The sequence below is a fragment of the Haemaphysalis longicornis genome, unplaced genomic scaffold, assembly GCF_048455015.1.
Source record: "Haemaphysalis longicornis isolate Haplotype H1 unplaced genomic scaffold, Haemaphysalis longicornis Haplotype H1 scaffold_1, whole genome shotgun sequence".
NCBI lineage: Eukaryota > Metazoa > Arthropoda > Arachnida > Ixodida > Ixodidae > Haemaphysalis > Haemaphysalis longicornis.
This window is the reverse complement of record NW_027526203.1, coordinates 416485107-416502630: the sequence shown is the minus strand read 5'-3', so window position 1 is coordinate 416502630 and position 17524 is coordinate 416485107. Positions and strand designations below refer to the sequence as shown.

The window sequence follows — 17524 nt, the reverse complement described above, 5'->3', positions numbered from 1 at the left end:
CGTATGCGCATTTGGCGCCCGCATGCACGGTAAACGTAAACGTAAACATGGCGGCGACACGCTAAAGGTCCGCAATGTCACATTGTGCTTTTGGGCTCTTACTCCGGAGCACAAGTTCGCTCTGACAAAGTTCGTTTAGTTTCAAAAACATGCTTCATTGTGTTTTCGAGACCTGCCAGGCAGACAAGCCGATCTGCGCTCACAAAAGAGCGTATGAACAGAACAAAATCACCCCGACATAATAACTCGCAACTGTGCAACTTTGAGTAATCCCTGTCGGATGCTCGAAACAACTCGGCCTCGCTAGTTATTTATCTTTTTACTCAGCCGTATATCGGCACAACCAGAGCTCATCAAGTAACTCAGGGCACAACAACCGCCGCTGGAATGCCAGCAGTAAACCGCTCACGTTCACGAATTAGCTTGATTTCATTATTCCTAGCTGCAAAACTGGACGTTTCTTCATTAAGGGCTCTGCATAAGGCCCACCGTGAGGTACCAAACAGCGTATATATTATTTAGGTCAGGAACAGCAAGCTGATAAGCGGCCTTCTGCCTGACAGCGGAAGCATCCAACCCGGGAACAGCGCTTCTCGCTCCCAAGTTTCTTGCTTGGGGAATTAAATTTTGGTTAAATTATTACTGCCGACGCTAATATGAACGCGATGGTAATTTGCTAAACAGTTTTTATATCACCGGCAGACGTTCGAGTTGCGCCCGCATACAGCTTGAAAGACTCGCCACATAGCTCATAAGCCAGTTCTCAAAGATACGGGATGTCGTTCCCGGTGCAAAGATTTCTTGCCCAACCAATTTCACGGTTCAAGGATAGCTACTTTAAAAATAATGCATCGATTTGTTTTATCGATACCGTGAACAGAGTGAACGAGATTAGATTCTTCTCGTGTAAATTTCTACAGACTGCACTGGCTGCAATGTAGGCTGCCCTGAGCAGACTACCACAGTTTCCCAATCAGCCACCTTCTATACATATATATACGCATATGCACCGCGGGTATGCTGGCGTCCGCTGCCAGTGCGTGATCGCTTGGTTTGTACCGCCGCGCGGTGCTTTCCCCCTCTCTCCCCGAAAGGCCGGCTTGGCTCAGCGCCACTGTGTATAGCCAGAGTCCTTCAATGCATTGAAGGACTCTGGTATAGCCGAGCAGACTTTTCGAACTCCTGCCTGAGGTGAAGGTTCTACTGACCGATACGGCGATAAAACAGTGTCACGCAGCGGTCGGTCCGTCCTGTTAGGGGTGCTTGGACCATTTTGAACGGGACCCGAACACTCTCGCCAGGACGCGCAACGCGCGACCTGTGCGGGGGCCGGATGGGAGAGACGCTCTCCAGGATAGCTAAGGTATGTGACGCTTTCTCTACAGTCCGGCCGCGCCTGTGTTGAGCCGGCGAAAGCCCGCCAGCCCCTCCGGGTGCTGGCTCGTGCCTTAGGTTGCTCCTTCTGTCCCGACGCTTACTTATAGGCCGTACCTGACACTTGACAATTACGCAGTGCGGTACGCGCCTATGATCAAACGGATTGTGTCTCTCTCGCTGCTGCGGGCCCATCTGGCCAGCGCGGCGATGCGCGCTCATATGTGCGCCGCTCCCCGGATTCCTGACTGCTGAGTCCCGAAGCCAGCGTGGCTACATCACGCTCGCTTTCCCGTTGTACACCATTGCCCTTTTCACCTAGACGGAAGTTGTATTTGTACCTGGGAGGTTGGCGTGCGATAAACGTCTTCCCCCCGTAATCTTGGCAAACTCCTTTGTCTCCCATACCCCACCTGCCCATATAGGCGGTGTTGAGTTAGCGCGGCGGCGTTTCAGTCTCGTAATCGTGCTCAACTAGCTCGAACCCACGGTGGTTCCTCGCACTTTGATGAGCACATGCCTTGTGTAATGCGTAGGTTATTCATATTGTGAGCCAGAGACCACAGTACTGAAGCGCACATATTAACAAACGGTCGTTTGCCACGCCCCAAGTCCTGCACAGATTCCCCCCTCCCTCCTACCCTCACCCTTGTGGCGCAGACTGTGGCGAATGTCGCCCTACTGGACCAAGCAGCAGACAGGCTACCTACCGTATGGCCTCGATCATCTGAAGGCCCATCCTGACGCAGTTGTAGGCGTGGCTAGGCCTGGAGACCGGCAGGCCCGACACGCAGTAGTAGCAGTCGCCCAGGATCTTGATCCGCATGCAGTGGTTCTCCTGCGACCGCAAAGAGGAGCAACGCTGCTGCACTGTGATCCCGATATCGGTGGCCCGCAGTGGCCGACAGACAGACAGACAGACAGACAGACAGACAGACAGACAGACAGACAGACAGACAGACAGACAGACAGACAGACAGACAGACAGACAGACGGACGGACGGACGGACGGACGGACGGACGGACGGACGGAGAGACAGACAGACAGACAGACAGACAGACAGACAGACAGACAGACAGACAGACTATAGATGACGATGGATATTAAGGATCTCCTACCACTAGAATGGTGGGAAAACCGCACCAGAAACTGGCGGCTCTGCCAGCGCTCACTAGTGACAGTAATTTAAAAGGCAATACTCCTATAAGGCTAGCCTGAATGATTTCGTCTTCGTCACTACGTACAACCCAACACGCACGTACGCACGCACGCACGCACACGCACACGCACACACGCACACACACACACACGCACACACACACACACGCACACGCGCGCGCACACACACACACACACACACACACACACACGCACACGCACGCACGCGCGCACACACACACACACACACACACACACACACACACGCACACACGCACACACACACACACACACACACACACACACACACACACACACACACACACACACACACACACACACACACACTACCTCCACAACAATCATTTGATTGCCACCAAACCCGAAAGCAGTACTTGTCATGGCAATATACACCCCCTAGCTTCAAATCCGTATAAAAGGACCATTAACCTACGATGAATTACCTGAATACATCTTCCAGCATAGCTCTTCTCTGCCGTTATCAGCATAAATAGGAACGCGAACCGAAATCACAACTCCACAGCCATGACCAGAGTTCAACGAAGCCCTTCTTTGGAGAGTCACCTTACCTCAACCTCAAATTAATTTTCTCAACATCATTGAAACCTCTACATTGATACCGAGGCTGAGGTTCGCTTAGGCGACCTCACTAAGCATCGGTTAAAGGTGCCATGCATACAAAATACAGGCTTGGTTCATTAAAAAGGCTACTTTGTCCGGATAACTAAGTTTTCATTACGATCGTAGGGCAAACATCGAACAAAAAATCTAACTAATAACGAAAACAGACCAAGCTGTGGCGAATCCCCTGCCACACTCTGGCGAGGTATCTATGACGTCGCAGAACCTTGTTTGCGCGATCGGCAGCCGACGGCCAAAGGCACCGCCAAGATACATGATCGGGCCATTGCAGTGGGGCCTCTAGCTCCGTTTGATCGTATCACTTGAATGCTAACGCGCAGTTAACACACTGATAAAAATGTCTTTAGTGTTTCCCTCTATTGCGTCTCTGCTGACGTCGCGTAGCGAAAAATATGAATGTTTTTCATCATTAATTCCGGATTTTTTTGGTAAAACCGTCTTTTCTTGCTGGAATACAGCTCAGTGAGCTACCAAAGTCTAGTTTATTCAAATTGAATAATGTATTTTTTTCTTCATGGGCCCTTTAAATGCCACATACGCCACACCAACGTTCCCTTCACGTAGTTCACCTCTTCAACGTCTCCTTAACCTCTTAACGTCTTCTCGACTTCCCATCGCCTCTTCGACTTCGCCCCGACAGATTTTTTCGGCACTTTTTAAGCCATTTTCAGCTTCCCAGGGACCGTATCCCATTCCAGACAATTCTACCGTTACTGTGCGCATGACGGCAACGCATATATAAGTAAACGAATTTTATTGGTCCTATTGGCCCGGTTTATACATGTCGACATTGTTTACCGGAACGGGATCATTGGGCACATTTAAGACAAAATACAGGTACATAAGCGAGTTAAGCAGCGCTCCTTTAACTAAAAATACGCATTAGATTTTGCTGTTACGAAAACCAAAGAAACAAGCGCATTTGGGTCGGAAGAAAATCTCAGCCGAAAAGAGGCACGCTAAAAAATTAAAGCCGTTCCACTCAATGTCAAAGCTGTCCGATGTGCAGAGCAGTGATTCGCCATAGTGGGCTGTAGCGCCGTCATCCGCTCACTGATACCAAAAAATGCAATTCAAATTTCCCGCCTTCGGAGTGCCATTGCGCCCCCTGCCTGAAACTGCGCCAGTGGGAGTTCTGTTACAGTGTTCTAGAAGTAAGTACAGTTCTATTCTTTTTGTGCTTGATTTTCCTCCCGCACGTGTCGGCGTTGCACTGCCACCTTTTTTCGCTTACTATCGTAAAAACCAACCCAACGAGCGTTTTTAACTAAATGAACGGGAGCGCTGCCTGTTAATTACGTATATTTTGCCTCAAATGTACCTACAGTTTTTTTTGGGCTAAACAACGGGGAGATGTATGAAAAGCGCCAGCGGTTCCCGAGTTTCGAACTATTATGACTATATAACCGCTTGGTTTTCGAAGCATCTGGGTTACGCCGGTTACGCCGCGACGACGGAACGCCGTGTGGCTCTACTTGGGTCCAGCGAGTGAGCTGCGACGACAAGGCGAGCCCCTAAAGTGATCTGCACTTAATAAAAAATCCGTGCACCATCCTGGCACTGCGAGAGTGAATGTCCAGCAAAGCTGTTTCGAAACCCCTACACCAGCTGATGAGGTTCTGGAATGACTTATTTCTTATCATCTCATGCTTCTTGCCATTTCCGGTTTCTCGCAGGGATTTAACGCGCGCATCCTAGGTTTATATATAGCATGCATGACGCCATTCCACAGCAGCGCCAGCGCACCACTGCAGCACAAGCGCCGCCGCGGTCTTCGCCGCTGCAGTGCGTGACATCATTACCACAGAAGCACGGGCCACGTGCACAGGCGCAACCGCCACAACCCTTCCCCGTATCCTCCCATCCGCCGCCGTTATTCGTGCCCATGCTCCGTGTACCCGATACGGACGGAAGCTGTCCAGAGTTCCACCATTCACTCTTGGCGTAATCTGATAGTAGGAAAATGTGCGGAGCATACCAAGCGTTTTGAGCGAAATTTATACGATAAATCATTTGATATTATGCGCACCGCCACAGTATGAGAAGCATAGAAAGATCAGAAAATACAAGAGAAAGAGAGAGGGAAACCTTATTTTGGATCGTGTGCCCGAAGGACTGCTCGGCTTCTTCTTCGGGTTAAAGGGACTTGACTACAGTTGAATAAAACTCTTGAGAGATATACAAGGGACACATAGGTAGTATAATATTTCACAAGAGCGTAAAAAGTTTCCGATCAGGAAATGCGTGAGAAAGGCACCAGCTCACCAAAACTGTTTACATCTTGTTTGAAAGGTCCATTCAGAAAGCTTGACTTGGAGAAGTTAGGGGATACGGGCAAAATGGAATATTAAACTCTCGATGTTTGCGGACAACAGTGTCTTAAGAACACCTGCAAAACATGCTTCTCTTGTACTCAGAAATCTTTGTCGTAGGGTTTAAGATAAAAACAAATAAATGAAAAGTATCAGTTAACTAATGCAGGGAGCAGTTTCTTCAGCCCAAGTAATGACGGGATTAAAGTGCTCAATCTATGTATCTACATTGGACCGCGTTTGTAGCTCCAGCGCACCTTGTAATACCTTGCAATACTCCAGTAATACCCTGGACTGGTTATCATAGCGGATCCCAACCCCGAGAAGTAATACAGCACAGAGTATTTATGAGCTCTGGGGCATTCGGCAAGCGATCACAAATTTATTTATTTGAGAAAAACTGTACGCCGGAGGCGGAAGCAGGAGGGGTACACGAGCGTAAGGTTGAGAGCGGAATCTGCGTTCATGCAATGAATCTGCGGGCATTTTGTCAGCCTCCGAAAGAAGAAGAAGACTCAGGGCCGCCAAGATGTCGAGTGAAACGAGAAACAAGTGTAAGCTCGGCTTGGCTAGCTTGCTGACGGACACAAGTTCTCCTTGAAAACAAACTTCCTTGCTTAACCTGCATCCTCCCCCCCGCTTAAAACACACACAAAAAAAGGCAGCATCTCCACTCCGTGGATGATGGCGAGGGTGCGGAGTACGGGTACTCGAAATGATATCGAAGTTGCGCCCCGAGTGACATCCGATTTGCGCCCCGACCGTCATTCGATTTGAGCCGTGAGTTGCACCTTGATTATTCCCTAAATGAAACTGCAACTCATGGCTCGAATCGAGTTTCGCTTGAGCTTCGCGTGGTAATGGTGTGCGCACGGATGGACGCGGACGTACATTGGGGGGTTGTAAGGTACTCCGCACCGTTACAGGCGAGGGAGTGAGCCTTTTGACTCTCGAGTACTAACTCATGGTCGTAGCCCAATTGGTAAGACGACTGACACTAACTCTGTATGGTCTACGAGACACAGGCTCGAATCCTGCCGGTGCCTGGGCGATTTTTTGCGATTGTAAATGCTATGCGCATGGACGCGTACGGACATAGTGCGGTACTCCGCCCCTAAAACAGCTCATGGACGGAACAAGGCGGGTGAACAAACGAAGATGCGCTGAACTCTGTTCATTCGTCCGGCGCTTCCAGCTTCCAGACCTTCGAACGTTCACTCGTCGCGTCCCGTCTACTCGCCGTTGTTAAGTTTTAACATCATATTGCCGTGAACCTTGCATTGTATTTGTTTATTTTTGTTTTTGCTTTTGCCACCCGGTGGCGCCGGGCTGTATTATCTGTGTCCCGAATGGAGCGCATGTTCCCGCCTTTCTTTCTTATGATGCACGGATTATCTAATTTTTATAGGGAGAATGTTTCGCCCTAACGCTACTAGCCTAGAATAGTCTCCTTTTATCTACATTGTTCTCGATGTAATTCGGTGGTTCGAGAAACAACCGGGCCGAAATATAAATACCCGCAGAGCAGACGCCACGGCATTCCATTCGCTGACACTCGCCTGCGCACGTCACTTAGTTCACTGCTGCTTCGCCGCCTGTGTATTTTTTGGGTTGTTAGGGGAGCTCAAGTTCGCTCCAATAAACTTGTTTTTGCTTCACGCCAGCTGCGTCATCTTTGGCTTCGTGACAATATACCATCCACCCGCTACCACACTGACCTGCAACACTTCCCCTCTTGACCGTCCTCCCCGGCTGGGTCGAGGTCGTAAGGAAAAAGGACGCCTACATGAGTGCCCATGAGTGGAAGAATGCGTTCGAATTTGATTACAAATTTAAAAGAGGGAAGTTTACATTCGGATTCGAAAGTGACATAAAAAAATACGCTTTGGCAAAACTCTAAAACCAAATTATCGGGGTCCTGCGTAATCGCAACGCGATTCATGAACATCCTTAGCACAATTTCACCCAGCCCTAAAGCTGATTGATTTGATTGATTGTGGGGTTTAACGCGCCGACGCAACGCAGGCGATGAGGCGCGCCGTAGTGGAGGGCTCCGGATTAATTTTGACCACCTGGGGATCTTTATCGTGCGCCGAAATCTCGTACACACGGGCGTTTTTGCTTTTCGCCTCCATCAGAAAAGCGGCCGCCGCGGCCGGGAATCGAACCCGCGACCTCGTGCTCAGCACCAGCCCTAAAGCCAATATCAGTACTGTATTCATACCAGGCACAAGGAAGTGCCTTCTCTGTTGGTTCTTGCCTTGCAGTGCCTTGTTTTGCTTCTTGTATGTTGTGCCTACGAGTGGCGTATGCCCAAGTTCTGTCGAAATGAAAATGCATCTGGCTGACCACCTTTGACCTCTCCTGCCACCGTAGCCTGGTGGAGAGGGCCCGGGTGGCCAGCGCAGGCCCAGGGTATCCCGGACTGGAGGAAACCCCCCACAAGTCAGGTGCCCAGACATCAGCACCTGAGGCTCACCTTAATAACGTTTACTCCTCCTCCTCCTCCTCCTCCTCCTCCTCCTCCTCCTCCTTTCGGGAGTTACACAATTTCCAGCAAAGGTACTTCAAGTCAGCGCTTGTATGCTCCAGAAAATAACATTTACAGGTATCTATCTATTCAGGTAGGCCACCCTTCATAAACAGAACATGTATCCCATGAGCATGTCTTTACAGGCGAAAACCGAAAAAGAAGTGCGCCACAGCACCCCCTCGTCAGGACGAAACGATTTAAACGTAGCGGTCACAAGACCATGAGATATCCTAAAAAATCGTCAGCCTGCCTGCCAACCAGACTAGATAAATGCTTTGAAGCGGTTTAGCCTAGTGCAGTTAGTACATGTCAGGCACAGGAGGTCTAGGATTCAAACACTGTTTTCGGCTGGCTGTCTGTCCGCTGGAACGTTATTGGCTGTCTGAACGTTATGCAGCTTGAATCGAAATCTGCAAATGAAGGTGACGACTACAAATACTTTGCTTGGGGGCGCGAACAAGGAATACAGTACTGTAGAGGTCAAAACAGTGAATGAATAAAATTGTAAACAACGAAATTATCCCACAAGAAAATGGACACTACAAAATCTGTAAAGTGGCACGACCGTGACTATTCACGACGTTGCCGTCAGACTTTGGGGTTCGCTTTAGCACCCCAAAGTTCGACATTTACGATTCTGCCTCCGCGATATCTGACCTCACCCCTCCCCTTGCAAAGGGCGTGAATTGTCGCAGCTCTAGGCGCGAAATCCTGCGCCAGCTCAACAGCGCTCGTATTTCAAAGCCGCGGAGGCGGTGCGGCTGCCATTGAAATCGCGTTTGGAGACACGGGAAGCGCCCGCCCCTTCACTCAACTCGCGAGGGCGGGAAAATGGCGCCGCGGGAGGCCGGCGAAGGGTAAAGCCCCTGCGTATATATTTCGACGGCGCCCGTGCCCTATAGAGTCAAATCTCCAAACAAGTCCTGGCTGGAGTCGCTGCCTAAGCGCCGAGTTCCGACAGCGACGGGGGAGCTGGAACGCCCGCTGCCAAGCGGATCTCGACAAGATTTGGACGGCAGCAGGCAGCGGCAGGCCCTGCTTACTGGCGCTTTGCCAGTTTACACCCGAGTCCGCGCTCGCATTTCCGAAATGCATTGAATTCGTGGCGCGCGAGCGCAATTCCAGTTTCCCTACGTCAGCTCTACGGACTCGTCCATGTAACATGTGGCGGAGCGACGTCGGCCTGCGTCGCTGAACCGATTGCATAATAAGTGTCCACAGCCCACTTTGGGGAAAAGGGAGAATTGCTGACGTTTCCCCCTTTGGGCTTTTTTTTTCATTTCCTACTTTATTTTCTAGTAGAACGAGAAAAAAGTGTTTCAGGAGGAGTGTGGTGTGCTTTCTTGAATGCGCAAAACAAAACGAAACAAAACAAAACAAGACATTTGCTTCTCATTGCTTGGAATGAAGGGCCATTTACTCGGTTGTCAGATATTAAAAGAAAAAAAGGCCTTCAGGAACAGCAGTACAAAAAATAAAGTGAAAGGAGTAGCGCAGGCACCGTCGCCGGCCATAAATCCCAGATTCCCGGCAGAGGCAGCGTATGTGCGCGTGCTCGCAAGGCAAGCTGTTCTGCGATGCGACGCATTTTACATATTGACAGTGTCCATGCCAATAGATGATGCTGATGATGATGATGATGACGATGATGTTCCTCCTGGCGCTGGCCGTCTTCCGAATATTGGGAAGACGGCCAGCGATGTTTGCCGCCGCTTCGCTGTTTCCTTGTGTTCTGGGCGAAGTTCCTAATTAAGCAGGCGTGTAATCTAAACCGTATTAATCTTTATTGTCTTGAATTGTCTGCGCGTTTTTTTTTTTTTACCCATATGCCACCGTGTTTTTAAGTGATTCCCTGAATGGAGTCCTAGACCTAGAGATTTCCTTCCTGAGCACCCGTACCTTTACTAGTAGTAATCCGGACCGGCTGTGCTCGCTGCTGCTTACACGAAGCAACAGGCTCAAAGACGGAGGTGCCTCGAGTTCCTGATGCATTATTACAGGGGCTTAGAAAATTAGGGGACCACAACGCTCTGGGTTCCACTAACGTCTTGCGCGTTTCCTCGCACAACATTGTGGGCTACTACGATAGCTTAGCTAAGTGTGTAGATTTCGCACGTCGTTATCAAGAAATGAATTAAGCTGGAAACTTTGCACGAAGCAATTCGGCACGTGGAACGACGCACACCATCCGTGCCTGTCCGCATGGCGTACGAAGCGGCACGAATAGACGCAGGCCGCGGCAGCTGTAACTCGCAAGTATGATATTCAAATAAAAAAATAAAGCTTTACATACGAGAAAGAGGGTAATAGTGAGGAGAAAAAGTGCGTTAGGGATTGTCATTCCCTCTGCTAGAGAAAGCGATTGTCGAAGTCGTGAAGCATGCGGAAACGGCGGCTCGGCCGGTGCGGGCCAAGGACCGAGGCAGCAACGGCTCGTCGCTGCTCTCTAGAATCAAACCAGCCGCGAAAAAAAAGGTAAACATGCGAGAGTGTGGATGATAGTGTGGTGAGAAATTGTGCTTGGAATTGTCATCCGAGGTCATTTTGGAAGCGCTGACCAAACTGTGCGGAAATGCTGAGCCTACACTTCTACACGCCGACGGGTCGCGGATTTTATTAGGGAGTGCATGCACAGAACCCAGAACTCCCGCCCTTTCCTTCTTCCATTCCTCTCCCTCGTCTGTGGAAGAACCTGATGACCAGCGACCACCTGGACGTCCAGCAACGTCTGACATCCATGGCATCTGTCCTCGGGCCATCACTTGGATTCCCGGCCTAAAGAATACTTTATGGCTGAATAAAAGCTTTGTACTACCAGTACTACAATAGCGCTGCTTTCGGCGCTGTGCAGTGCAATCGCTCGCAAGATAGCGGCCTCATCTCATAAGGCTATGCATAAGATCCTGTAAAACTGTTTTGCCTGTTTATCCTTTTCTTTATTGTTTTAATCCAGCAATCTGTAATGTTCTTTTGGCCATAATTATAGCTAAGCATTGCTCCTTTAAAAGGAGTGTTTAATATAGTAAAACCCATTAGACGGCCTTAATAAAGCAAACAAAACAACAACGACACGAACTGTTTAGGGAGACCTGCCTTGCATAGCATCTTTTACTCATTAACAGGGTACGTGCGCCTTGAAGGCGATGGCCAGAATCTGGTGACAATAAAAACATAAAAACGAGGAGCAAAGAACAAGAATGTAAAACCAAGAGAGAATAATGCCAGCTGATACATAATTTTTGATATTGCTATGGCCAGGACTGGGTGTAACTCTGTTTGGGAGGAAAGAAACTGCAACAAAAATTTGGCAGTTTCTTTGCGTGCTGCATCGCTGATGCACAATAAACAATTAGCAATTGATTTCTCTATTCTGTAGTCACAAACGCGACATTCGGTTTCCAAGTCAGTGCAGGTCGGGCACTTCCTGAGCAGTGCACAACTTTAATTAAACCACTGGTAACAGGCCCGTCTCCGCGCCTAAACTGGCCTAAAAGCTACTAAACAACCCGTATTTACAAACATTTACAAAAGAAACTAACAAAAATTACGCCCACCTCCCCTCGCGGGAATCCTGGTGTGATGCGACGCTGAGGGGGGTTCAAGCGCAATCGGAGAGCAACCGTCGACCGAAAGGCCGCCGGAGAGCGACACACTAACAAAAATTACGTCCACCTCCCCTCGCGGGAATCCTGGTGTGATGCGGCGCTGAGGGGGGTTCAAGCGCAAACGGAGAGCAACCGTCGACCGAAAGGCAGCCGGAGAGCGGCACACCGGTTCTATGCGCAGCGCGCCCGATGGAGAGGAGACCGCGGAGAGAGACCGTTCTGCACATGCGCAGCACCGCGCGCAGCGCCGCCCACTGGCGGAGTGAGAGCGCGCTGGGCCGCACACGCTCTCACCTGGGCACGCGCCGGCGCCAGTGCGTCTGCCGCGGCTATGATGCAACACAATCCAACACAATCCACTTTAATCCAATCCAATCCAAATCCAAGCCAAGCCAATCCAATCGAATCCAATCCAATGCCCCTCGCGAGAGAGTGTTCGCTATCGGAGAGGACAGCAGGAGAGTGGCTGCGAACAACGGACGCACGCAGGAAGGACAGGGCCGCCGACAAGAGATGCTCTGAGCGTCGCATCTAAAAAGAACTAACCTAAGTGAGCGTTTTACCGATAAAAAATTGCAAAAAAAAAAAAAAAATAAAAGCGCAGAATTGTCCGGGCTTGATGCCAGCGTATAAGCGCTAAACGCCGCAACGCTGACCGCTTAACAGCTGATCAAAAACATTGCAGCAGTGTCAAAGATATCCTTTAGAGGGTGCTAGGTGTAACACGCGGTGCCAGGCCTGCAGTGACTTCGAAACGGAATGTCGCGTTACGAACAGCTCCCTTACGTCGCTGGCCAATCTGCATCAAATATGCCAGGAGTACCAAGCGTGCATGCAGCCCATGCGGAGGTGGGAGCCGTACGAAAGAGAGTAATTTATAAATTTCTGAGCATCTTCTTTTACGCCATCGATCACGAGCTCGCGCGAGGCACTTCGAGGTTCCACGAAGCCCACATCACAGCCCGTCCTAGGCTTCTTTCCTCTCGCCGCTGCCCTCTTTGAGATGGCCACTTTCCAGGGTCCGGGAACCCGGAGGATGAAGACAGACATTATGAGGCTTGCTCAAAGTAAACACGAGGTCACCCTTCTCGACGATCAGAACAAATTCGTCGTGAAGCTGCACGGGCAGTCGGGAACAGCCTACGAGAGTGGTGTCTGGAAAATCAAAGTGAGTCTACTAGACCAGTATCTCTTTAAGCCTCCGCTTATCCAGTTCATGAACAAGATCTTCCACCCCAACGTCGACGAGAAGAGTGGCATGGTGTGCGTGGACGTCATCAGACAAACGTGGACCTCTATGTACAACCTCCGCAACATTCTCGAGAACTTCCGGCCTCAGCTCCTGACCTATCCCAATCCAGGAGATCCTATCAACTGTGAAGCCGGGAAGCTGTTCCTGTCCAATGCAGATGTGTTCAAGAAGGCCGTGAAAGAACACATCTAGAAGTACGCCACGGAGGCAGCGGTGCAAGAGCAGGAGCAGGAGCCGTCGAGCAGCGAGAGTTCTTTGAGCGAGGTTTCGGACGACGAGGAGGAGAAGGAGTGGCCGGAGGACCACGACACGTCCCCTACTGCGCTACAGTTCAAGAGGAGCAAGCTGTGAGGGCGAAAGTGTGGTTTTCGTCCTGGTACTCCTACGAAGGAGACTGTGCCCAGAACCAACAATTGAAATCGCAGGAAAGGGGAAAAAAGAGAGACTGACAGGGACAAGAGGACGTAAGGCATGTGTTTGTGAGGACGCGGTGTTTCATTGCAGTGACTGCCACCTGTATTTTCTCTCTTTGCGGACTGTCTTCTATTTCTTTTTTGTGCGTGCAGGAATGTGTTCAGTCTTGAGAAATAAATACTTTTTCTTGCTTTTACACTCTACGAAATATCCCTTTTGAAATCTGGCCACTCAGGTTGCTGTACCTCCTCGCAGAAATCTATGCGAAAGATTAACGGGCAGTTTTTTTAAAGAATAAATAGCTTTTGCATGTAATACAATAACTTGTTCGGTGGAACGCATTTGACGAAGTAAATAGTGTGGAGAAATGTTTTTTTCTTCTTTTTTTTTTTTTTGGGGGGGGGGTATGTTTAACCTGACGAAGCGACACCTGGTGGGCCCTGGTGGGCCCTGAATGGTGGGCCCTGGATTAAATTTGCACCATCCGGAAATATTTAATGTGCGCCGAAGTCTCGACACACTGGAGTTTTCTCTATTCGCCTCCATCAGAAAAGCGGCCACCGCAGTCAGGATCAAACCCGCGCCCTGGGGCTTAGCAGCAAAGCGCCTTAGACGCTGAACCACCGCGGCGGGTACGTCCAACTTTTACAATGATAGCTGTAAATGGGACTTCAGACGGTAAGTGCTTCGTGTCCGGAAAGAAAAAGCACTAAAAACTCTTATGTCGTCGTTGCTTTCATTGGCGCACGGGTTGGCAAGTAGACAAATGTTTTACAAGGAAAAGCTGAAAGCGAAACCTAAAATACGATTCTGAGGTCGCACAATCTGACGTTTCGTTGAGTTAGAGTGAAATAACGACAGGGTCAAGTATAATGTCATCGTCGGGTGAGTATATAATCTAAATATGCAAGGCCTGTTTTCTAGCTGGCTTTATATATCGCCATGAACCAAACATCTTAAATTTTGAGTTTTTAGGTTTCATTTTTTCTGGTCGCTTTTCATTGACAGTGATATTTATTCATTATAATTGTCACCCATGTCCTTGTCGATGCACGAACTATCAGCGTTATTGCATGATGCTCTGAGGAGCGGAAAAGTTTTAAATAAGGAGAGTTGCGTTAGAGTTAAGGCTTGAGGCAAATGCTCGGCGGTGTGTCGTTTACAAACATAACACTCCGATGGCGGATAATCACGCACCGAACTAGGCAAGAAGTTGAATGTAAACAAAAAGCAGGTTGTACAAAAAATATCAGGGAAGCTTGCACTCACGCGCAAGACTTGAATGGCGAATCTGTTGTAGGTGAGTATTGGCGGAAACATAGTGAAGTTTCAGTATCATTGTTTCTTCGCATAGTTGCGGTGCTAGTTATCGTCGTAATATGCATCGAAGAGGTCGTCGTCTGCTTTGCGGTGAGTGGTGGATGCAAAGACAGTCTCAGAATTGTAGTTTTCCATCAGGCCTTCGTCATCGACTTGAGGTAGCGGTGGCGTTATCTGTAAGTCGTCTCGGGAAGGACTGGCACACTCGTAGCATTGTACCCAATGATCTATAATGGCTTCTAGAGAATGCGGCGGCCGCGGTGACCTCTCCCAAGCACGGTGTCTTTTAAACTTAAGCATTATCACTAGTGTTCTTTGTTTTTTGTTTTTTTTTTTACATGTGCGGTAGGGCTTGACGACAGCGCTCGAGATTTTCTTTTCTATTATTTTTTAGGGGCGAAGCCCCTTACTGGGGCTGTTGGCGTCTCCTGCCGTCGCCGTCGTCGTCGTAACCGTCATCTCATGTAGTCACGGTACTAAAACACCGTGAAACTCGTTCACGCCTCGCGCAAGAACTAAACGCGTGCTAAAAAAACACCGGGACACTCGTTTACGCCTCGTGCTAGAGAGCTTCCTGCTTCAAAGACGAGACATTTACATCAAATCTGTATACTTCTACCCCTCAACGGATTCATCTCTACTGGCAAAAACACCATGGTGCAAAGAATGCACTTATACCCCTGTTACACGGGCGCCTTAACGGCCGTTAACGCAAACGGCAGTTTAACCCCGTAACGGCCGTGGTAACGGAACTGTGATGGCTGTGCTCACACGGCACTTTCCATGCTCAGACGGTTCACTTCCGTTTGGACGTTTTATCACGTGACTCTTACAATTTTACCTCGAAAACTCAAAAATTTGTTTTTCTCGTAATTATTTTCTGCGCTGCAAGCTGTACAGTGTATTTTTTTTTACTCTTCGCAAAAGTTGTTGCTACAGTATCAGAGAAGGTTATCTAGCCGATCCAATCCGAACCAGGGCGTTGCAAATGGCCGCGTTTGTTGTGGTGTGCGTTGCGTTCGTCGTGGTCGTGGCGTCGCTGCCTTTGGTTGTGGTTTCAACGTGGTCTGATTTGACTTGGTGAAGCGCTTCATTCCGCGATCCATCGCCACAGCACCGCAGCACTGTGCATTTTCTTTTTTTCTTTCGTACCGAGATCCACCGTCCGCGCGATCCAGCCGGTGAAGTGTTGAACGTGGTGCGTCTTTGCGACGCGTCCCCGAGAGCAGCCGTGAAATGGCGCTTAGCCGGCCGGTGTATGAATGCGGCCGTGATCGCCCGCCCGACTTGCTTCTCCTTGTTGCACACTACGAAACCTTGTTGTCTGCAAAAAGGACTGAACTGCGAACTGTGCTCACCAAGAAAGCGTCGATCAAGAAGAAGCGGGAGGCGGCCGAGAGGCGGTGTCGCACCCTGGCTGCACTCGCTGTGGCGTTGTCTCCCAGGCCTAGGAGTGTGTGGACGCTTTGGAGACCGCCGTCGTGGTATGACACCACCGTGCCGACGTTGTCGGATCAAGATTTCAAGGGAAACTTTCGTGTGACCCGCTCCACGTTTGCGTACATTGTAAGCTCGTGTTCCTCACTAGCACGGGAGGATACAAACATGCGAGCTTGTATACCACTGCACAAGCGTGTCGCCATTTCCCTGTACAGACTCGCCACGTCGGCCGAGGAAAGGACTGTGGCGCACCTTTTCGGCGTGAGTCGGTCATCCGTCAACCTCATCTTCCGGGAGTTTTGCGACGTTGTCGTAAATGTGCTCGAGCCCCAGATTGTGCAATTTCCGTCTCTGAATAATGTCAGAGACCACGTGCGGCAATTCGAAGCCTGCACAGGCTTTCCACAGGGCCTCGGCGCAATGGACGGTTGCCACATAAAAGTTTCGCCGCCCAAAGAAGATGCGCAGGATTACTACAACTATAAAGGTTGGTATAGTATAATCCTGCTCGCTGTGGTTGACCAAAACTACAAGTTCTTGTACACCAATGTAGGGTCTCCAGGGCGCAATCACGACGCAGCAGTTTACAGGGCCTCCATACTACCGAAAGTAGTGGGGTCTGATATCTTCACTGTACCTAGCCAAGTCATCGATGGAATACCTATAGGAGCAGTCCTCCTCTGTGACCAGGCCTTTCCGTTGCAGCGTCACCTGATGAAGCCGTTCCCTCATCGCAGTGCAAACAACCCCACAGTGCAAACGTTCAACTACACTCTCTCCAAAGCAAGGCGTGTCGTCGAAAATGCCTTTGGGCGACTGAAGGCTAGATTCAGGGTCTTGAAGGGACTTGAGTGTGAAATTGACAATGTCAACAGCATTGTGCGAGCTTGCTGCGTCCTCCACAATGTCTGCGAGCACATGCGTGACCAGTGCGACACACAGTGGAGTGCTGAAGTAGCAGCCCGTGAACTTCCACAGCCGGTTTGTGTGAGCAACGCAGCAAGCTCATCAGGTGAAAGCGTCCGACAGGCTTTGGCTAAACACATCTTGTCACTCAAGCCATGACTACTATGAAAAGCTGCTTCAGGCATGCAAATGTGAACAATGAACAGAACAAGGGCACGTATGCACATTCAGCTTTATTCAGTGTTTTCAGTGCTGAGGTCAGGCTGACGCTCCTGCTGGCCTGCAAAGTATTGGCGCATTATGCCTAGCATTTCTCTTTGAATTGCGTTCGTCTCCTCATGGAGACGGACTGCCTTCTTTGACAGTTTGTAGTCTTTTTTTGCGAGTTTTGCGGCACGGTCTTCCTGGCGCTCCAGTATTTCCACAACTTTGTCAAGTGGTGACGCCTGCTGCCGCCTTTTTCGGGTGGGGCCTTGGTCAGCTGTGGGTGCAGGGGATGGAACCTGGCTGGTCGATGGTCCACTAGCGGACGCGTCTATGTTGTCC

At 49.8% G+C, this 17524-nt stretch overlaps 1 protein-coding gene and 1 pseudogene across 1 annotated transcript in view; one reads left to right on the top strand and one right to left on the bottom strand.

Moving 5' to 3' along the window:
• Nucleotides 1-17524, bottom strand: part of Ac76e (adenylate cyclase type 2 Ac76E) — a 597242-nt gene that overhangs the window by 184253 nt on the left and 395465 nt on the right. Inside the window, exon 7 of the mRNA XM_077687138.1 lies at nt 2085-2212. Within this exon, the coding sequence (XP_077543264.1) occupies nt 2085-2212 (128 nt within the window). The remainder of the gene's footprint in view (nt 1-2084; nt 2213-17524) is intronic.
• On the top strand, nt 12650-13249 carry LOC144139154 (ubiquitin-conjugating enzyme E2 H pseudogene; annotated as a pseudogene).